This window comes from Microtus oregoni, unplaced genomic scaffold (assembly GCF_018167655.1).
Source record: "Microtus oregoni isolate MIOR12 unplaced genomic scaffold, Mior012 000031F_ref0000149, whole genome shotgun sequence".
In the NCBI taxonomy this organism is placed as follows: Eukaryota; Metazoa; Chordata; class Mammalia; order Rodentia; family Cricetidae; genus Microtus; species Microtus oregoni.
In genome coordinates, this window is record NW_024543090.1 from 22,976,497 (window position 1) to 22,999,602 (window position 23,106).

A 23,106-nucleotide genomic window follows, 5' to 3' on the forward strand; every position below is an offset into this window, starting at 1 on the left:
TACTCCGCTTTGAACTATTAATTGTTTAAGGTTCAGATCAAAACAACCTGTCCGTTTTCTCTCTAGCTCAACATAGACATATCACTCCCTGGTAAGCACTTCCCCCTAACTCCTCCCCATCCTTATCCCTCCATCCTTGTCGCCCCTCTCCCCTGCCACCAAAGTGCTGGCATCTGGAGGGAACCAGCCCCCTGCCAGTGTGATACAATCAGGAAACACTGTGCTATCAGGGATGCGGAAATAGGGCCTACCTGGGTCTTCGAGTGGAATGGTGGGTGAGGGGAAAAGAATGGCTTGTTACTTTAAGCTAAGGTTGATGGTACTTTGTTGGGCAGCCACACATGACTATGGCATCCCTGGGAGAGCAAGGAGTCATGGAACTATAGCAGAAGGCCCTTCCGTTCCACCAATTTCCACCGGCAGAATTTAGGGCCTCCTTGGATAACCAGTTTCCTCTGGTTTATATTCAGTCTAAATTACATGTCCAGTTAATCATGTAAAAATGCCCACAGAGAGAGCGCGCCATCGACAGGGCAACTTTTGGAGGAAGTAGGAGTGAGTGCTGGGCTTAAAGAATGGAGAATCAGTCAAGGAGCAATCTAGCCCCTCCTTGGGTCTTGCTACTCCAAGCACAGCCCCCACATCAGCAATATTGGCATCATTTGGAGCCTGCACCTTTTTTTTTTCTATCAAGATCCTCATATGACTTGCATATAGGAGGCAGAGTCCTACGAAATACAAAAGAATCTCCGTGACCACATCAATACGCGGTACCTCCCACAAACCAAAGGCCACGTGAGGATTTCCTCCTGGGAGTTTGTAAGAGCCATTCCCCTCCTCAAACAAACCCACTCAGCCCTAACATTTGTCAAGAAAAGCTGGCGCCATGCAGAGTGAATAATTACGATGGATCTATCAAATCCAGCTTGCGTGCACTCTGCTTCCCACAGTGAAATGCCACACGGTGAGTGGGAGAGGCGAGCCAGCACTTCCCTGCCTCTCACTGTTCCGACTCCCACCTTCCCCAGGTTTTGGCAGGATGCGGATATGGCCTTTGCCCCCAACTCATTGCTCACTTCCTGGGCTCAGATTCACATATCATTCCTGCTTTCATGGCCTGCTCTTCCACGACTGAAAATCTGGGACAGGATATCCTGGATGGAAGGCGATGTGTCAAACAGCACCCACAGATCTGGATGGTGATTCTCTATGTCACAGACAGAGGAACAACCCCTGTCCCCAGGAAGGCATGTCAGAGGTACTCCTGGGGTTTCTCTAGAGTTTCTGACTCCTGCTGTATGCCGAGTGCCAGCCTTCCTCTCATACAGGACCGCTGCTTTGCTACGGATGGGCCTGCGGCAGATGTCTAGGGCGAGCTGGAATGTGCACAGTTCTCTGAGGCTGGGAGTCCTTTGGACTCCTGATTATAGGACAGCTGTGGGCAGCGCGAGGGGAAGGCTATCGACACTCTCAAGGACTGCCGTGGCACGGAGGGAGGCAAGGATGGGCAAGTTATAACCTAAAGAAGGCATGTCATTGGAGAGCAGGAGGAAATGAGCTCACTGAAGGGCCCTCTGACGTCTTCACGAGGTCCCCCTTGATTTTCCGCCACGGTGGTGTCCAGAAGGTTTTGGGTTGACATGGTGCTGGAACTGTATCCCACAGTCCTAGTGTCATTAGACCTGCTCCTACGAGACTCTGCTGTGCTCTCACCCACAAGGCCCCTGCGGGGAATCTTGTTGTGTGAAGCTCTGTGTGTTGTCAGATGAAGGATCAGCCTGCCAGGCCTGCCCAGCACAGCCAGGTGCCATTGCTTCTCAGAACCAGAGTTAAGGAACAGAATTCCCTTGACTTATGGCTGAGGAGACAGATATCCAGAGATGTGACCTGACTTGGTTAGTGTTACCCACTAGTCACAATTCAGGCCTCTGATTCCGGACCCAGTACTTTTCTACCCTGTGGTAATTCATTTAGCTATCAGAGGAGAGAGAATTGCCCTAAATTACACACACACACACACACACACACACACACACACACACACACACACAAATTTTTTATTATATATATTAGATACACGGGCTGGAGAGATGGCTCAGTAGTTAAGAAAGCTTGCTGCTCTTTCAGAGAACCTGAGTTCAGTTTCCACAAGGCTGCTTATTACTGACTGGCATTTCAGTTCCAGAGGATTCCATGCCCACTTCTGGTCACTTCTGGTTTCTGGGGGCATTACACACACTATTTTTTTTTTTTTTTTGAGACAGGATTTCTCTGGGTAGCTTTGGCTGTCCTGGATCTCACTTTGTAGACCAGGTTGACCTCGAACTCATAGAGATCTACCTGCTTCTGTTTCTTGAATGCTGGGATTAAAGGTGTGCACCACCACAGCCTGGATATACACACTAATTTGTAAAAGATTTTATATTTTATTTCTGTGTGTGTGTGTATATTTTCTGTGTGTGTGTGTGTTGGGGTCAGAGGGCAGCTTGTACGAGTTGGTTCTCTCCTACTCTGTGGTGCCAGGAACGGAACTCAGTACTGCGGGTTTGTCAGCAAGTGCCTTTGCCTGCTGGACCGCGTGACTGCCTCCACCTTGTTTCTGAGGCAGGGCTCTCCTGCTGCTGCTGTGCTGCTCAGGTGAGCTAAGCTTCCATCCCTACTGCTGTGCTCTCAGGTAAGCTTCCATCCAGTCCTCCCCCTCTCATGTTAGCAGTGCTGAGCCTGGGGTTTCAGACCTCAGGAATCTTGGGTCACTGGGGTTGCTCGGCAAGCACATTTACCCACTGAGCCATCTCACTGGCCTGTGGTTTTTTTCTTTCTTTCTTTCTTTTTTTTTTAAAGCTTTGTTTATCTCCTTCTGTCCTTCACAAGGCCAGGAACCTCACAGGTACTATAGAAAACACCTGAGGGCAGAGGACACGGAAGGCAGTTAAGTCCTCTCACAGTTATATACAAAGGAGATGGGGGACTATGTGGAACAAAACACTAACGGTAGCAACTCTCCATGTCTGCCCACACAGCGTGCCCTGCACACTACTGTTGCACACGCACTTCCTCAGTCACGTCTCCAGTAACTCCACGAGTAGTAATTCCCATTTCTGTTCCATTTCCACATACGAGGAAACTGAGTGCTGAGAGGTACAGCCGCTAGCCTTGTCTCAGAGCTAAAAAATCAGCCAAGATTTGATCCATATCTTCCCGATACCCTAGCCAAGGAGGACCCACGGCCGTGCTTTCTAAGGGAATCAGGTTTTGCTGGAACATGGCCTTGCTCACTCATTCATGCATCATCGATGGCTGCTTCCGAGCGGCACTGACAGAACCGAGCCGTTGTGACTGAGACCATATGGTTCCGAAAGCCCAACACACGTACTTTCTGTCCCTTTCCAGAGAGCCTTGCCAATCCATGTCAGCCTAATGGAGGCTCGGAGACCATTCACCGAGAGAATAAATGACTGGGCCTCTGTGTGCTGAAGCCCACATCCACCCACCCACCCTTCTGGACTCCTCCACCCGCTGGCGTGTGCCAGGCCTCTGCCTCCTGGTAAGGTGTGGATGTGCCCGTTTCCTTCTGACGCTCCATTTCTCAGAGTGCATCCACCTGCAGTCCCTGGTAACAGCTAAATGGGGTCTAGCTCTCCATTTCTTGGCACCATTAACAGTCTAGACAAAAAAATAAGTCATTTATTATTTAAAGAGAAAAATGACAAAGGAAATTAATGAGGACTTGGAAACTAAATTTGTCCTGTGAGAAGGACCAATGGCAAAGTGAAGCAGAATTCCCTTTTTAAAAAAAACCCGATGCTCAGTTTCTTTTTTAGTATTGATTTATTTTTATGTGTGTGGATGTTTTGCCTGCCTATGTCACTGTGTACCATGAATGTGCAGTGTCCTCAGAGGAGGGTGTTGGATCCTCTAGGACTGGAGTTCTCACTGTGGGTGCTGGGAATTGAACCCGGGTCCTCTGGAAGAGCAGTCAGTGCTCTCAACTGATGGAGCCTTCTCTCCAGCCCTCAAAGAAGAGTTCTTTACTCTCCAGCTCATCCCCTCCTTAGCCTTGCTCCACAGCGATGGTTGAGATGGCAGTGAAATTTAGGATCGAGATTGCCAGGGGAAAAAAGATGACACATTGACAGCTAAATTAGTTTGGCACAAGGTGGGCTGTTGAGATGAAGGGCTCAGAGCCAGCAATGAATTATGAGTACTGAGTGAGGCTGGGGCAGGTACCCACTCTCTCAAGATCAGTAGGGATGTGAATGGGAAACACGGACCTAATTCCATGGCTTCACAGGCTGTACCAGGGAGGGTAGAAACCTGCAAATCAGGCTGGGCACCCCACAGTTGGTACTACCCACAATGTGAGAAAACTGCACTCTGGGGAAGGAAGGCCGGCGAGGTAAAGATGGAGAGGAAACTGTCTCAGGTGGTTCCTGAGGACGCATGCAGATGGCAGAGGTGCTGGTTGCCCTTGCCACTGTCCTTGAAGTCTGCTGACCTGGTGAGAGGTTTGGTCAGGATCCCAGTGCTACGTTGACATGGACCATGTAATCAGTAGGGACACACTGAGCCTTCGCTCTGTGCAAGGCTTCCAGGGGACCGGAAGCGTACCGGGAAATAGAAGACCCTCCATTGGGCATGGTGACAGGCTGTAATCTCAGCACTAGAGAAGTGGACATAGGGAATTGTGAGTTCAAGGCCAGTTTAGGCTCCATAGTGACATTCTCAAAAGAACCTAAGTCCAAACCGAGCCTTGTCTGTATTTGTTATCCAAAGTATCTGTGATAATAAATGTTTATTTTATTTATATGTCTAATTATTTGGTTCTGTGAGCCAGGGTCTTTTTGAAAGTAAAAAGTTTAAATAGTTCCACACAATATACAATATATATTTACCATATTCACCCATGACTACATCCTTCCAACTTCCTCTGGGTCCACATTTAAGACACAGTCTTAAATAAGCCTGATTGGCCTTAAATTCTTACTTTCTTTTTTTAATTTAAAAAGTTTTTATGTGTACATGTGTTTTGCCTGTATGTGTGCCTTTGTACCAGATGTGTGCTTGATACCCAAGGAGGTCAGACAGGGCATCAGATCTCCTGGAGCTAGAGTTATAGATGGTTGTGAGCCACTATGTGGGGGGCTAGGAGTTGAACCTGGGACCTCTGGAAGACTCTTAATCACTGGGCCATCTCTCCAGCCCCTAAATTTTCTTTTTAAAAAAACATTGATTTTTTAAATATTTCTCTCTCTCTCTCTCTCTCTCTCTCTCTCTCTCTCTCTCTGTAGGTGGTGTGTGTGTGTGTGTGTGTGTGTGCATGTGTGTGCATGCATGCACATGTGTGTTCAGGTGTCTTTGGAGAACAGAGGTGTCAGATCCTCAGGAGCTGAAGTTACAGACAGTTGTGAGCCACCTAATGTGGCTGATGGGAACCAAAAGCAGGTCTCTACAGAGCAATGTGTGCTCTTAGTCTCTGCACTATCTCCTTGGCCCTGACCTCATCTTTTCTACGTAGCCTTCTGCCTCCATCTCCCAACTGCTGGGATTATGGGCATGAGCTACCACACCTGGCCTGAAATGTTTGTTTGTTTTTTTAAACAAAGAATAAGGAGGAGGATGACTATGATGATGACAAAAAGGAGGAGGAAGAAGAAGAAAATGAGGGTTGGAGAGATGACTCAGTGATTAAGAGTACAAGTTACACAATCATGAAAACTGGCATTTAGATCCCAGCACCCATATTACAAGCCAGTCTGCTTGTAACTTTAGCACTGAAAGATCTGGCGGCCTATTTTTGTCTCTGTATGTGAGCAGGCATGTACTCACCTATACACTTGTATATATTATACTCGTGTATATACACTCATGTGTGCACATGCACGCACAAATGCACACACACACTAATTAAAACAAACAAAAAGGAGGCCAGCAAACTGGTTAATCATCTCAATGATTTTCAGAATTAGATATTACTCTCCTAATTCTGTGAGTTATCCAAAGGTCAGTGAGGGTGAATAATGTATGGCCAAGCCCTGCAGTCAGGAAGGAACACAAACTGGACTTGAGCCACCAGGTCTATGTGGCTTCTTGGTAGGGGGTCAGTATGTTAATACAATTGGACGATGAGCTCCTAACAGCCAAGAAAAAGCGTTAGAAAGTCCTGTGTCTAAGGGCAGTCACCAAATTACTAGACCAATTCCTTTCAGCCCTACTGCTATGGTAAAACGCTGCAGGTCCCCGAGTGGCGGCAGCGGGCAGTGGGCACCATTACACCTACTGCGCAGCCAATGGCATGGAGATCAGGCAATGCAGGAGGTGGTGGGAGGCAAGGAGCTGGCTTTTAACAAAAGTGCTAAATTTGGCCGGGTAGTGGTGGCACACACCTTTAATCCCAGCACTCAGGAGGCAGAGACAGGCAGATCTCTGTGATGTCGAGGCCAGCCTGGTCTACAAATTGAGTTCCAGGACAATCAGGGCTACACAAAGAAACCCAAAAAAAAACAAAAACAAAACAAAACAAAGAGTGTTAAGTTTGGTCTGACCTGGACATGAGTGGACAGGGGCTGCTGCAGCACTCTCAGCAGGGAGAAGGGGGCTCAGGTCATGAGAGACAGGAGTGCTTTGTCAACTCAAGTTGGTAAACATAGCGGCCCTGTCTCCGTGGACCTGTCTGAAACTTCAGGCTGCACACTAAGATGGTGGCAGTCACTCTCTCTCGTGAAGATGACTGGAACCCACAGTTCTCACTCCCACATCACTGTCCTCTGTGCTTTAGAGCTGGCACACAGCTCTGCCCACGTGCAGGAGGCCTTTCTGGTCTGGACTCCAGAAGATTCTCCTCCACCCACAGTGGGCTCCACGTGAAGCCACTTGCTCACCTCCCTGACACCTTCCTTGTTTTCTCTATACTACTTCCTGTTTTCTCTGCACTACTTCCTGTTTCTCATCCTCTCTCCCTTTCCTGATTTCCCTTTGGAGAGAGCCCTCCATTCCTTTCACCAGATATCAAGTCAGCAGCTTGCTTTTCCACAGTAATGAAAAGGATTCTGCATTCCCTCTTCTATTGTTTCTCTGGGATTTTAAAGCAGTTCAGGATCCAGAACAGATCTCGAGGCTGTATGGGACAAGTGGGCTATATGATGGCGATCACCTCTTTCCTGACTTTGCTTTCTCTGAGGCAGTGGGGAGGGTATTAGAGGTGTCAGTGCCATTTCCTTCCTCAATGGTCCCACCTGCCACAGGTGAATATCAGGATTCTTTCTGCTGATGACAAAATAAAGAACCCCAGCAGCACAGAACTTCTGAACCTTGTCATGAGTCTGGTTTAGAAGCACAAAGCCCTGGGGAGCTGGGCCGATCCTATTCACGGACCCTCTTGCAGGGTGGCTATGGGCTAGAGGCTTTTTCTCTTTCTCCAGGGGACAAGGGCTCACAGCACACCTGCCCCAGAACACGATTCCCACAATGAAGAAAACTTCAAGCATCTGCTCCAACAGCATGCTAGGATCTACTCGCTTGGATCTAGAGTCTTAATATTTTCCACCCTGCCTTCCGTGCCCCACCTTGGTATTTCCCACGTATATCCTTTGGGCCACTGGAGTCTCTTTCCAAGCCTGAAATCAAGCAGCAACACAGCCAGCTCCAAAACCATCAGCAGAGCCGTATCACAGGCAAGGGAAAGAAGGCCTTGAGCAATTAGTTACTTCAGATCCCTCCTAGAGTGAGCGATTAGAGACTCACAAGAGGGAGTTCCTGCTGCTCCACCTCCAGAGGCGGGGCGCAAGGGAAGTGGGAGGCAAGAACACACAGAAACAGGCTCTCTCTAGGAAGCATCCTCCAAAGAGACTCAGGCACGTCCAAAGCCACAGTTCCCACCCTCCCCCACGGGCCACAGTGGCGGGGGTCCGCGTGCCAGCTTTACCTGGTTATCTCTTCCTTCAGAGCAGCAGGGTCTGCAGGGTAGAACTTCACCCGGAAGCACATGGTGAAGGGAGGCTGGGCTGCAGGAAAAGGCGCCTGTTAGGAGAGACCCTCTCAAGGAGACAACTGTGCTCCCCTCCTGGCATGCATAGGCCCCTGAACCATAAAGAAAATAATCCCTTTGTGGGGGCTAGACAGAAGGTTCAGCATTGGGAGTGCTGGCTGAGGACCCAAGCTCAATTCCCCGCACCCACATCTTAGTTTGCAACCATCTGTAACTCCAGGTCCAGAGGACCTGATGTCTTCTTCTGGCCTTCTTCTTCTGGTATCAGGCACACATATGGTGCACATGCATACAGAATATGGACATAATCCATCCATACATATATACATTCATGTAGGCTAAACTAAAAGACCCTTTTGTGGATAGGGTCACTATATGTTAGAACAGTGGCAAATTATATATGTAGACCGAGTCTTACTATCCCTGGGGTTTCCGCCCATCCTCCCATGGTAAAGCTTAGATTCTTTATGAATACTCACATCTCAATTGCTTCACCACTGACTTTGTAAACTCCAACCAATGCTGAAACAGAGAACACAGACAAGACGACCCTCGTGAGAAGCAGGGTCCATGTGAAAACGGTCTTATCTGACTGAAATGGCGAGAAGAATGCAATCTGCCTGGAGGAAAAGCAACCCCAGAGCTTATGAAGAGAGGTTGGGAGAGGGAAGCGGTGTTCTGAAATAAGCATCCGTGATGGACCAGCTGTGAAGGGGAAAGTCGTTCCTGCTTCAGGTGCCATTCCCAGGCTTCCGGAGACACCTCCCAAAGCAGGGTGCTGGAACTTTGGGCCCTGTTCCTGGCAGGCCCACAGGCATGGGTGACTAAGCATGTATGTATTGTGGGCTTAGTCCTGTTCCTGGCAGGCCCACAGGCATGGGTGACTATGCATGTATGTATAGTGGGCTTGGCTTGAGTAAGGAGCTGCTGGACCTAATGTATGGTACGCGTCGTGCTAAATACCAGCTTCTTTTGGCAAAGCAGGAGGGTGGAGGGTGTTGGTGGCAACTATAACAGTTTTGACAAGAAGAGATTTCAGAGTAAAGAGAAACTAGAGATGGCTGGTATATGCTTCTTTTTCCCCCTGAGAAACAGGTAGGCAATCTTTGTGATAATCTTTCCTGGCATACTAGGGTGGTGAAAGTCTTTGTTTCTTGTGATAATTATCTGTAACCAATGTGTAGTACAGTATCCTGTCTCCCATGGGTGTTTATGGCTAGAATCTAGATAACACTATATTTTTCATTCTCCCTCATGACTCTTAAGTTTGGGGGAAGGCAGCAACGAGACCATTCTAAATATCTCTCTCTTTCTGTGTGTGCCATGTGAGTGTATGTGCCCACAGAGGCCAGAAGAGGGCTTCAGACACCTGAAAGCTAAAGTTAATGGTGGCTGTGCGCTGCCAATGTGAGAGCTGAGAATGGAATTTGGGTCCTCTGGAAGAACAGGAAGCACTCTTAATGGCTGAGCATCTCTCCCCAGCTTCAACTTATTGTAAATCAGTTTCTCAAATCTCTGTGGGTACTTTATAAATTTCATTACTGATGATTGTTGCTTTGACATTAAGCAAGTAACTTGCCGGTTGGTAGACAGAAAGATGCTATTATTTGGAGGTTGGCCGCTGGAAGGTAGCTTAGGATGCCAGCTGTAAGTTCCCTGAGGACAGGAATGGACTTGTTTGTCAAATAATTACCAGGGCCTAGCACTGGGCAAAGTGTAGTTGTGGAATGGGCAGAGATGGGTTCCTCAGTGCCCTCTTTCCTGGCTACTTCTGCTTAGTCTCGGCAGAGATTTTCTACAGGAAAGTAGCCCAAGCCATTCAGACAGAATCTTGGCCTCTCTCTGTTCCCAGCTTTCACCTTCTGGGCCGGGCTGTGGGTCATGTAGTTAATGGGCCCACTAAGAGCTAGTTCTGTCAGCTCCACATGGTTAATCTGGGTTGACAGTCTGCTCTCTTGCTTCCTGTGATCCAAGCTCCCAGGAGGCTGGCAACTTATTACATCCACTCAGCATGGCTAAGAGGCCCTTCTCACATTACACGGCCCGCCGCAGCTCTGCTTCGCAGAGAAGCCGAGGCAAGAGGGGCAATCGCACAGAAGCAGCTGGAGCCTGGAGCCATGCCCGCGAAGGTGCAGGAGGCCTGTCTGGTTCAGAGCATGATAGGCCTGTACAGCGAGGAGAACACAGTATACCTCAGGGCTGCAGTAACAGAACACCCTACACTGACAGGTGAGACAAGTAAAAGAAGAGAGAAATGATAAGGAGCGGCTCAGACCTGTGGTCTGGAAGGGAAGATGAGCGAGTTACAAAGAGGCTCCTCCCCTTGGCAGTAAGGAGAGCCGGCCTTCCTTTGGACTGCCTGAGAGCTCAGGAATGGGCTGAAGTTGGAGAAAAGTTGTCACAGCTTGTCTGAGGGGCTTTAGGGATCCAGGGGAGAAAGCTCGAGATTGTCCCAGCAATATGGTGACAGCTTTTTGCAGACTGAGTCCCAGAAGGAAAAGCAAACTGATAATGTGAGGTGAGATCAGGGAAAGAGGCAAGATTCAGAGGGAGATAGATCCAAGGGGAACAATCTTCACACCCCGAGGCTTGGAAGGGCACAAAAAAGGTCAGAAGAAGGGCAGAGGCTCAGGCTGAGTTGCTACAGCAGGGCACAGCATGAGGCAGCTTCTCCACAAGAGAAGGGCGGGGAGGAAAGAGCCCCAAGACGCTCAGTGAGCAAGCGGGAGGATGGAGGAGAGCTGCTGAGACCACCATGGAGCCCAGGGGAGGAGGTGTGCCTCACACCTCTGGGTACCTCTACCACGATTAGTGGATTTATTTTATGAGGAGAGCTGCTGAGACCACCATGTAGCCCAGGGGAGGAGGTGTGCCTCACACCTCTGGGTACCTCTACCACGATTAGTGGATTTAGGTAATGTCTTCACAGGCCGTTTAAGACCTCCCAGGACTCACAGCTCTCTGTAGTCCATGTTTCTTTCCTGAGGCACAGACTCACCCCACTCTTGGGCTACCGTGTGACGTCAGCATAACGCCTTGGAAACCACACAGTCTACAGAATCAGACAGCCCTCGCCACTTACCTTGGCTGGACAACCTGTCTTAATCTACTCGTCTGGAATCTCATCACTTGCCTTAAGGACTGCAGGGTGGAACATGCGTGGAACTCTTGGCTTAGCACCAGGTACACTTGGTGCTCAGGCTACACGAGCCTGCAGCTAAGCTTAGTGTACAGCAGACTCTCCAGAAAGGCCAAACGTGTCTCCTCTTGCCCAACTGTCTTGTGTTTGTCCTCCTCTAATCTTGGTCCACTCCACATACATTGTGTTTCTCCTCGAGTACAGCCTGACCTAACTGAAAAATTCAACAGGACACATTTTGTCTTTTGACTTTAGGTACCACAAGCTCTGGGGGAGATGAGGCCTTATATATGCTCTCCTCTTTTTTTTTTTTTTTTTTTAAAAAAGAGAAAGCTTAGCTCAAACAAACACTGTATGTGCGGTGCACGTGTGTGTGTGTGTGTGTGTGTGTGTGTGTGTGTGAAACCCACTATTTCTAGAGAATGGGCACAAACAGCAGCGAGGACAGTTTCTTGTTATCCAGGCACTTTGTGGCCTCACACTAAGGTCCGGAGCTAAGGGCAGCATGTCAGAGGGCCAATCTCCAAACACTGATGTTGCTCACAGCTCAGCCAGCCAGGGAGGGACGAGTTAAATACATTAAGAGTGGGGTCAGGGCTAGTCAGAGGAAACCCACATGGTAGGTATCCTAGAGTCCTTTAGAAAACTCACATCTTTAGTTCACAACCCTAAACATGACCTAGAGGACAAAGTGGCGCAGACAACCAAAGGACAAGCAGTATTTGACTGTGGCACGGTGAAGGGCACAGCCACCCCGCAGCCGTCATTCTGGGCAGTGCTGGGACACTGTGCCTTCTCGGTGTTCCCCTGGTAATAGCAGAGACAGCCCTGTTTGGAGCTGTCAAGGAAATCCTGGACCTAAGAAGGAGGGTCCTACAGCATTTATGCCTTTTTGTAGGATTTGCGATGATGTCTTTGGAGAGTGGCAGATGAGCTGGGTAGCGGGTGAGTGAGCAGGAGCATACAGCCTGCCTGTGGCTACACACTTTCCCACTTCCTAGGGATGGCAACTCGCGCAGCAAGCCCATCGTCAGCAAAGGGACGATGAATCAAACCTGCAGAAACGCAGGTGTCTGCCGGCTGGGAAGGCGAAGGTGAGCATCGAAGGCACCACAAGTGATTAACACGTTCCTTCAGCAAATGCTTACTGAATGCCAACTGCATTCTAAGCCCTGCACCAGCTCCACGGGAGACAAAGACGGATGAGATGTAGTCTACCTGCTCCCTCCTGGAACGTCAGCTTCTGTGGGAACAAAGGCCTTCATAGCACAGTGCAAGACGTGTACGAGGGGAGGAACCAGAGGGAATAGGGCCCAGAGGGGAACACACAGCAGGGCCAGGGAAGACCTTAAGTACGACAAGCTTTGGGGTGGAGAGATGGTTCAGTGGTTATACATGCTTGTTCCTCTTGTAGAGGACCCACGTTCAGTTTCTAGCACCCCTGTCAGGAAGCTTACAACTGTCTGTAACTTCAACTCCAGAGAATAAACATGCTCTTCTGGCTGTCGAGGGCATGAGCATACACTTGGCATGCACACACAGATGAACATATATACACATAAATAAAATAAAAACAGGTCTTCAAAAAAGAAAAGGGGGGGGCAGGCAGTGGTAGCACACACACACGGGCCGGGTAGTGGAGGCAGAGGCAGAGGCAGTTGGAGCTCTGTGAGTTTGAGGTCAGCCTGGTCTACAAAGTGAGTTCCAGGACAGCCAGAGTTGTTACCCAGAGAAACTCTGTCTAGAAAAAAAAAAAAAAGGAAAAAAAAAGAAAAGAAAGAAAAAGGGGTAGTCAGGAGAAAACTGGAGTGTGGGAAAATGAGAAAAGGAGAAGATGCCTTGGCAGGGGCACTGAAGGCCTGAAGGCTGAAAGGGAGATAGGGCTGTCGGAGTCATCTGGCTAGACAACAGAGGGAGAAGGCGGGCTAGGGAAGTGATGCTGGGGATGACGCAGGGGCAAGGGAAATGGACGTGCTCCTGCCTGAGACACCTGTTAGGCTCTAACCATGGCAAGACTGCCTGAAATTCAGGGCAGCCCACTTACTGGAAAGGAAGCAAGAGATGCCCATTATGTGCACAGGGCTCCAGGACCCCAACACAAGCCTACCAGCTACATCTCTAGTGACATCCATGTGCAACTGTGAAATGCCAGGTTTTCTCAGCTGAACTCTGGTTCAGGTGACTTTCAAGTTCAGTGCTATGCTGTGAAGTGATGACACCAACTACAGGGTCTGGCTGGTCCCTGACTCCTGAGGCTAAACTTTGAATGAGTCACACACAACCAAAGACTCCAGACCTATTAACTAGCCCTGTGCTCCATTTGTGCTTTGAATTTTGACTTACCTGTAGGGCCATATTATACAGGTCCATATTTCTACATTTTATGGCGGCCAGAATTTCAGGCCACAGTTTGCACCTGCCACACAGGAGGTGGTCACCTGGCCTTTTGAGACAAACAGATGCCATCCTAAACAAAGGGTCAGGATACACTAATGTCGCTTTGCTCCTTTTTTGTAATTCTGAAGATAGCCTGAAAAGAGATGTTAATTCAGTCTACATGACAGAGCAGGCATAGATAGGAAGATGTGACAGAGTGGGCATAGAAAGGTGTGGACGCGACCACAGTCACTCTCCTGGCTACCTAGGAAACCGAATGCTAATGAATTTTCCCCTCAGTTTATGTTTTGGTATAAAAGCTGTTTGGAGAATAAACACAGGTGAATTTTCAGGATGTGAACTCAGGATTTCATGAGGGATCTCTGAGAAACTACCTCCCGATAAAGCCATGTGAGTTGTGTCTCTATTCTTCCCATGCCTCCCCTCTGGTCTGAGAAGTAATTTATGGTCCAGGCTGGTTCAGACTCTGACATAATGGTGCCTGGATGTGGGACTGATTGGTGAACCCCAAAAAACATGGGAGAAGTGACCAGACGTCCGGAGGAGAATGTGAGAAAAAATTGCACCACAGGTGGATACGTGAGTACTGAGTGCTCAGAAATAGAGAATAGAATTTAAAGAAGTGCACAGACGAGGGAAATTTAAATTAGGAGTAAAAATGTGTAAATAATAAGTTATATATATGAGATAAGGAAAGAGTATTCACTTATGTATGTTGATTGCTAAAGGAAGTTAAAGTGGAGGAGAAACAAAGGTAGAGATATTTAGAATCTGTAAGCGTGATACAACTTTTATCACTGCTAAATGGGTAGGAAAGGTGAAGGAAAACACGGCATTTGGCTCAATAATCGCCTAGGTTACCGCTGAGATTGAGGCGCCAGGTGCAGGCGCAGTAGCCAGCTGAATCTAACCCACCTGTGGGTGAAAGGCAAGCAGGAGACAGAGTAAGTTTGGAGAGCAAATTTAACCCCACACAGTCAGCAGCCCAGAGTTGGCCAATAGAACAGAGGAGAGGATTCAGAAATTCTCCTAACTTTATGATTACAAGTCAGAATAAAAAAGATAGTAAGAATTGGCGCGGCTCCACCTGCCAGAGCTTGTGATGGCATGCTACGTTCTCAAGGCAGCTACAATGGCAGACACCAGAGAGCCTGTGAACGAATCAGCCACTGACCTCTGATGGGACTTTTAAACTTAAAAAGCGTGGCCTGCACCGCCCGGTCCCTAGTACCCAGAAAGGCAAAGCCAAGCTGTGGACTGAGGGAGCAAGTGTCCAGCCCCCTACCGCATGGGTCTGCTTCAACTAGGAGCAGACAGGCAAGTTTGCAAAAAAGTAGCCTCAGGGAACTGCAGTTTCAGGCCAGTAAAAGGTCTGTAAAAAATAAACAGGCAGGTTAAATATGCTTCTTTTTTTCATTTCACAATTTTGCTTCTTTGTCAAAAATCTGTAGTTTGTAGGTGTGTGGACTGATATCAGTACCTTTGGTCTTCATATCTGTTTTTATGCCAGTATCACGCTGTTTTCAGTACTGTGGCTCTGTAGTGAAGTTTAAAGTCAGAGATTGTGATGCATTCAGAAGTTCCTTGATTGTACGGCATTTTAGGATTGTTCAGGCTATCCTGAGTTTTGTTTTCCTTATCAAGTTGAGGACTGTTCTTTTGAGGTCTGTAAAGAATTCTGCTATAATTTTAATTTGCATTGAATCTGCAGATTGCTTTTGGTAGCTATTTATAAAGGGTGATGTTTCTCTGATTTCTATCTCAACTCATTTATCATATGTGTAGAAGAGATGCATTTAGGGTGTTTTCAGATTCTGGCTATGACAAAAGAATTCTGCTATGAACATAGCTGAGCACATGTCCTTATGGTTGAGCATCTTTTGTGAATTGCTGAGTTTTAAGGTAGATTGTTGCCTAATTTTCTAAGAAATTGCCACACTAGAATCCAAAGTGGCTGTGCCAATTTGTACTCCCACCAGCATTGGAGGAGTTTTTTCTTTACTCCACAGTCTCTTCAGCATAAATTATCAGCAGTATTTTTAATCTTGGTCATTTTTACAAGGATAAGATGGAATCTCAGAGCTGTTTAGATTTGCATTTCTCTAATGGCCAAGGGTGTTGAGTAATTTTTAGGTGTCTTTCAGTCATTTTAAGTTCATCTGTTGAGAGTTTTCAGTTTAGGTCTGTACCATATCCCATGCTATAGGCTGATATTATGTCATGTTGACTATGTCCTTTGCTATACAGAAGCCTCTCAGTTTTAGGAAACCTCATATATTAATTGTTTCTCTCAATGTCTGTGCCACTGAGACTGTAATTTAGATGTGCCAATGCATTCAAGTGTACTTCTAACATTGTAGAGATTCAGTGTGGTTGGTTTTATGTTGAGGTCTTTGATTCATTTGGATTTCAGTTTTGTGCATAGAGGTGAATATGGAACTGTTTTCATTCTTCTACATGTTGATGTCTAATTAGGCCAGCATCATTAGTTGAATATGCTTTCCTTTTTCCATTTTTCTATCAGTTAGGCAGACTTGCAACTTAAGAGGAGCATAGTTTACAAACTTCTAATTAGATATATATTGGCTAAAGCCTTAATTATAATATTCTTATTGGGAGATCTTGAGCCACTAAGTAAAATTCTTAAAGGGAGCAATGAGCCAGTTTCCAGTAGAGAGCTTATAGGAGCTGCCAAACAGGCACTCAAACAGGTGGATTATAGATCAGCAGGTAGAGTATATAATCTGCAAGTACATTATATTAATTTTGATTAAGCCTTAGCAAGCATGTATATTAAATACAAAACTTATCCTACAGCAGTTTTATAAAAAAAAAGAATGGTTTTTATGACTACACCTTCCCATTTTGCCAGTTAAGATATTAAACTCTTAATTTAAAGCAGCAGCTTGTCTAATACAGAAGAGCAGGATGGAGTCCAGGAGATGTTTTAGCAGAGAACTGACTATGATCAATGTTTCTTTTACTAAGCAATAGATTAATTAATAATTTTAAGATAGTGATTCTTAGACAATTGTGCTCGCTCAATTTAAAGGCCAGAGTAATAATCTTTTCCTAGCTGATTGTTGCTGCTATTCGCACAACTATATTTTGCTAATGTTATAGCTAAAGATCCCTGGAAAGATGTTATGCTACAATTTTACAAAAGACTCTTCCAATGGAAGAACTGCATATACGGTTAATAATGAAAAGAAATTGTGGAGCATGCCATGGCTCCTTGAAAACAACTTAAAAGGATAAATGTTGCAGACAGATCTGGCATGGTGACACCAAGGTGACCTTTACTAAGGCAAGGTGAAAAAGCCCTTGCAATAAATTATAAAAAGACCCGGCCTATATTAATTTGGGGTCAAGGATGTGTTTGTGTTTTTTTCACAGGAAGAAAACAGAGCTGGATGAGATGACTGCATATCAGTAAAGGAGTGGCAGACCCGATGACATCGTAGCTGATAAGACCCCATAGAAGGGTCAGAATGAAAGGAGTAGGAGAGGGGCCTGTGGTCCAGTCTTCCCCGCCGCCTCCGAGAGGAGTCACTGATCATGGGATCTCCACTCTGTACTTCAGGGTACCATGCTGCTCTGAGGGACAGATGCTGAGCTGCTTCCAGACACTGGGGACACACAGACCCAGAGGCCCTGCTGCGTGATGACTACAATTTTCTGCAGTCTGAATCCTGTTTGCTTTGGAGCTGAGATGCAGGCTGAACATCTGACTGTTTTAATCTTTGGGACTCAGAACTCATCTTCATTAAAATATTGGACCTGAGAACTAAGACCTAAGCTTTCCCCTCAGGGAAAGAAAGACTCAAAATAAGGAATGACTGAAGCCCATCTTCACTTAAGAAGGGGGCAGCCTAAGGGTTTAACTGCTGCTCAGAGACTGGAACTGGTATTTGATAGCAGCAATGTCACTGAACTCTGATCCATCAGCAAAGCTTTTCCTGTCTTTTGATTAATATGGATTTAAGAAAATTGTGATATGTTAAATTATGGATTTATTATTAATTCCCATTATAGAATTATGGTATTGACCTGATAATGTTTGTAACTGCTTATAAGATGTTGAGGAAAGTTTGTCGGGCTCTATAAATGTTTGGATTTAATTGTGGATTTATTGTTAATTATGGTATTGACCTGATAATGTTGGTAACTGCTTATAAGATGTTGAGAAAGGTTTGACATGCCCTGTAAATGTTTAGGTTTAATGTATATGTTAAGAATTTTAGATTTTGATACAATTCAAAATTTAAGACATGCTCTAGACCAGCTGAAGAAACATTTTCAGCCAGGCAAGCTTCCTCTCCTTTAAATAGAAGACTATAGTCTTTAGGAACATGATTATTCATAAAACATTATGATTTCTCCTGACAAGAAAGCATGGCTCCACGACACAGAGCCCAAAAGTATTTCTCTCCCTTAATCTCTTTTCTTTGCAGAGATCAGCAGTCAGTGATGGGTTTGAAGCTTCTCCTCCCCAGGTGCCTAAGACAGGAGCTCGTATAAAAGATGCCTGGTTTCCAAAGATGGGTAGGTTTGGGTAAATGGAGAAATCTATGCCTAAGACAGGTGCGATAATCTGTCCTGTTGCAGAAGTACAGGTTTTATTAAAATTAATAAGAGACAGTGGATTGTAGGGTCATATTATACAGGTCCATATTTCCACATGTATGGTGACCAGAATTTCAGGCCACAGTTTTTGACCACACAGGAGGTGGTCACCTAGCCTTTTGAGGCAAACTGATGCCATCCTAAACAAAGGGTTAGGATATCCTAATGTCACTCTGCTCCTTTTTTGTAATTCTGGAGATTGCCTGGAAAGAGATGTTATTTCAGTCTATGTGACAGAGCAGGCATAGATAGGAAGACGTGACAGAGCGGGCATAGAAAGGTGTGGACGCGACCACAGTCACTCTCCTGGCTACCTAGGAAACAGAATGCTAATGAATTTCCCCCTCAGTTTATGTTTTGGTATAAAAGCTGTTTGGAGAATAAACACAGGTGAATTTTCAGGATGTGAACTCAGGATTTCATGAGGATCTCTGAGAAACTCTTTCCCGATAAAGCCATGTGAGTTGTGTCTCTATTCTTCCCATGCCTCTCCTTTGGTCTGAGAAATAATTTATGGTTCGGGCTGGTCCCAGAGCCTGACACTTACCCGCTGCTTATCTGGGTCCACAAAACGAATCCCAAAGTAGTCTTTTTCAAGCAGGTTCAGGTGGTGGCAAAGGAGGTCAAACAGGTACTGGCCTTTGGCATCTCTCTGCAAAGAAAGAAAGCTCCATTGGGAAATGCACGCTCTTCAGGGTGACTTGTGCATGTGTGGCATAAGAGGTGTGTGCATGTGTGTGCACACATATGCATTTGTGTGCAACTCTTTAGAGTGAACTGTGTGTGTGTGTATGTATGTGTGTGTGCATGTGTGTATGAGTACATCTGTGTATTGTGTGCGTGTGTGTTTACATACACACATGGAATCTGAAGCTCACTGACTTGGCCAGACTGGGTGGACAGCAAGCTTCTAGCACTGTGATAGCTCGCTTTTGCTTTTGTTTTTATGATTCTAAGGATGATTTATGGATTGCATGTGGACATGAAGGTAGTGTACACCCGGAAGTGTCTTCCACAGTGTCATGTTTCACATCTTCTCTGGCATTTGGAGGCTTTTAGCACCTGGGACAAAGCCAACAATTTCCTACCACAGAGATATCAGAATTCTTGAATTCATCCACAGTTCTTCATCCCCATTGCCAAATTCCATAGGTCAAACCACAGCTGTCCTGCAGCTGGAATACTTCCTGAGCCTTCTAGTGCATTCTCTTTTCACTCTTGCCCTCCCTGCTCAGCCCTTCTTCACACAGTAACCAGAGTGATCATGACTTAGATATCGTGCCTTGTTTGCTGAATAAGACAAGCACAGACTAAGCTACTTAAATGTACAAAAGAATATGCTATAAAGTTAGTTTCTATCCCCTCCGAGCCCCCATGGTCTTCCTAGGATCAGCCTGCAAACAGACTGTTATGTAATTGTCTATATATAGGTACATCTATAAGTATGGATATTGCCTCTTTTTAGTTATATATACTGCATCATATATAAAATGCATTTATACATAATGTATTTAAAAAGAGGCATACATACCCTTCCCTCATATATATACATATATATGTGTATATATATGTGTGTGTGTGTGTGTGTGTGTGTGTGTGTGTGTGTGCATTCCATGGTGAATGTGTGGAGATCAGAGGACAACTTCTTCCAGGAGTCAGCTCTCTTCTCACCACATGAGCCCAGGGACTGAAACCTGGATCATCCAATCAGGCTTGGTGGCAGGCCCCCTTATCTGCTGAACAATTTTGCTGGCCCTTAAAATACATTTATAACACATTTGCCTCTAGTACTGGGGATCCAGGGGCTCACACGCGCTCTTCCCCTGGGCTTCACTCTACACCTCAATTATACATCCCATTTCTTGATTTTTTTTCAAACCCTTCTATAGTAGTCCACACAGCTATGTCTCAGAGTTTTCAACCACTGTAAGCAGTCTAATGGACCTAATGTTATTCACCCAGGTCACATTAATGGAGACTCTTACTAATTTATTACAAGCAATGTGGCAGTGATCTTTAGTTACACTACTCACTTCTGCTTAACCCACTCAGTGTCTTCCCAACTCTCAGAATAAAGCCCTAAGTCTGGCCAGGGCTGTAATGTCCTACATAGCCTAGTTCTTGCTTCTTTCTGAACCCACCAAATCTCTCTCCACCCCACTCTGACAACAGTCTTCCTGCCCCCGAGCAGGCTGAAGTTCCTTTGCTCCTGCGCCTTTGCATTCCTGCTTGGGACACAATTCTCATAGCTCTCCTCGCCCTGCCATTCTGAGGTCCTGGTGCCAAAGCCCCTCTGCAAAGGGCCTTAGGATGGCTGCGCCTGAACTCTGCACCTTGCTTTCCTATTTATGTCCCTGGTGACACCCACAGCACTTCGTTATCTTGCTGACTTCGTCCCTTCTTTCTCTCTCGCCTGCTTCTTTTGAGCACCCTTCCCCAAAACTCAACGCAAGGTCTTAGGCAAGATGGGCAGGGCTTTATCGTATCTGCTGAATAAACTCTCAATAAAGAGAAGGTAGTCTGGCTGAAAGGTTACATAAAATATAACTCAGAACTTCTACTTCCCAGGCCTGTCTGGGTACCCTTGGTAAGCCAGGAGGAGAATGACTTACAGGTCACTGTAAGTCATATCTGGAGCCCTGCAAAGCTTCTGTCTTTGCAGCTGTCCCAAGTTGCTCTGCAGCTCACCTCAGATGCCCTTTGGTACACTGACCAATTGCCAATGTCTTACAAGTGCCAAAGACCTTAACCGGTGACATGGCCTGGTCCACGGGCAACAGAGAAGGGCCTGGCCCTGCTCCAACAACAGGTACATTATTAAGATTTTCATGCAAGGCTCATTCTTCACCTCCTCTCTTCTGCTGGCTTACCCTACACTATGGAAGATCTAGGGCGGGGTGCTACGTCTTCCAGCAAATGTCTTAAGGAGTTTATTCTTGCCGAGGCTGAAAGATGAGTACCTGGCACTTAAAGGAGGAAGTGATGTGGAGATGTGTCCCCCCCTCCCCCCCCAGTCCTTCTACTGACAGATGCTCCCTCTTACAACACATTCTTGAAGCAGGAGCTTCCATCCTACCCTCTGGTCTCCCAGCAGAAACAGGACAGAGACCAAGAGTCACCCTGAGACTTCTGGGTGGCGGGTCACAAGCCAAGTCCTTAAAAGGACGCCACCAGCAGCAATCGTCTCTTGGGGCAGGGTCTGTCCACTCCTTCCTTGTTGCTGTTGTGGAATATGGGCTTACTATCCTAATTAAGGTCCTTTGGGGATGGGGTGGGGGAGAAAAATGTGTTCAACTCAGCCCATGCAGCAAGGCCTACGCTACTATTTCCCTCGGAGCAGCTGGAATGGAAGAGAAGAAGCCGCTGGCAGGGTGTGTGTGGTGTTTTCGTCCTCTACCAACGTTATTGGCGCCACGGTAGTTACTGCCTGGTGAGCAGCTAGTCTGAATTCTAGTGGCAGAAGAAGCTCATTTCCAACCACACGGAAACCTGGGGTAGGGAAAAGCGGGAGACAAACGCTGTGTCACTGCTTACCCAGGAGAAACAGGCAGCTGTGCTAAGAGGTGATTGCCATTCCGTTGCACAGCCAGAGCTCCAAGCCTGAGCCTGCTTAGCTTCAGGACAAGGAAGCCCAAGCAGAGCACCCAAGCCCCTGTCCCCAGCTCCCCTGGAGGGTAGTCTCTTCCCAAAGATGTTTTTTGGGTCATAGTAACTTAATAAACATTCAGAAGTAACTCTGTATTTTATGAATCATAACAGCACACACATATTGAAAGCAACGCTGCATGTAAGTGAAGGCTTTTATTCTCTCTGTGTGGTGCACAGGACGATCCGTGAGCCTCCGAGCACCCGTCCCCCCAGACAGCCAAGGATGGGAACACGGATGGTTCTGCTCCTCGGCACGCCTGATTCTGGGTCTCTGTTTTGACTATTCTTTCACAAGGGAACAGAGGCAGCAAGGAGAAAGGAAGCCTGGGCCAGTGACCCAAACCACTTAAGGTTAATTGCATTTTCTGCCTCATAATAAACAGCCTCGGGCAGAAGAGCACTTCACTGTAACCAATCCTGGATGGCGTCAGGCATGGTGCACCCCGGTGGGGAAGCAGCATGTTGACAGCCCCACCCATGAACCTCCACTTTCTCCATCCTGAAGTCAAAACTAAAGGAGGCTTCATGAGGATGAATAACCATGACTTTCTCCATTCTGGGCCCCATGGGGTTAAACGAGAACCTTTATGGGCTCTCAGAGAAGGGGTAAGTTGGAGGGTGAAGGCATTGGTAAGATGGAGATGAGGGGGGAAGTAAGATGGAGGGAAAAGGGGGGAGTAAGATGGAGGTGTTATAGAGAGAGGGCCCTGTGATTTCAAAGTATCAGAGTCTAAGCGTGGGAAAACAGCACATGAAGACTAAAGAGCCTCATGGAAAAGGCGAGACGTGAGCAAGTTGTTCATCGAGGCCTGGATTTTCGAGGACAGGCACCAGGGGTGGTACAGCTTTTGGCCACTATTCCAGCTTACATTTAAACTTTCTGCAGACTGAGGGTTCTCCAGTTTCCTGGCCAGTGTCAGGGTCTGTGTGTCTGGGGTCTGCGCACGGATGCTGTGTGAAGGGGTTGTATGTCACAGAGGAACCAACACATTAGCTTGCCTTCGCAGGATGAGACACGTGAGTGGAGCAAAGTGTGACAGTTCCTGGTGCATTTTCTGCTTTCTGCCCTGGAGAACCACACTGTGCTCAGCCCAGCTATCTGCAGCAAAGCGAGTTTGAGGCCATGCATGCTGGAAGCAGGGCCTCAGGTTTCCTAACCTTGGCACCCGCTAAATTCTTGTACATTTTCTTTGAAGTGGGGAACTCTGGCTGAGCTCTGGGCCCAGGAGCTCACTTTTCTGCTTTGCTATTAACCAACAAAACCTGTCCAGGAATTTCTGAGGCTGCAGCTAGAAGAGCAGCTAGTTTACCA

At 46.9% G+C, this 23,106-nt stretch overlaps 1 protein-coding gene across 5 annotated transcripts in view; it reads right to left on the reverse strand.

Moving 5' to 3' along the window:
• The window catches only part of Frmd5 (FERM domain containing 5), a 277,100-nt gene that overhangs the window by 34,097 nt on the left and 219,897 nt on the right, over positions 1-23,106 (reverse strand). For all 5 annotated transcript variants that reach the window (XM_041678921.1, XM_041678920.1, XM_041678917.1 and 2 more), the window contains exons 2-4: positions 18,694-18,798; positions 8,464-8,506; positions 7,922-8,000 (exon numbers count right to left, since the gene is read on the reverse strand). In XM_041678921.1, coding sequence (XP_041534855.1) covers positions 7,922-8,000; positions 8,464-8,506; positions 18,694-18,798 — 227 coding nt within the window. The remainder of the gene's footprint in view (positions 1-7,921; positions 8,001-8,463; positions 8,507-18,693; positions 18,799-23,106) is intronic.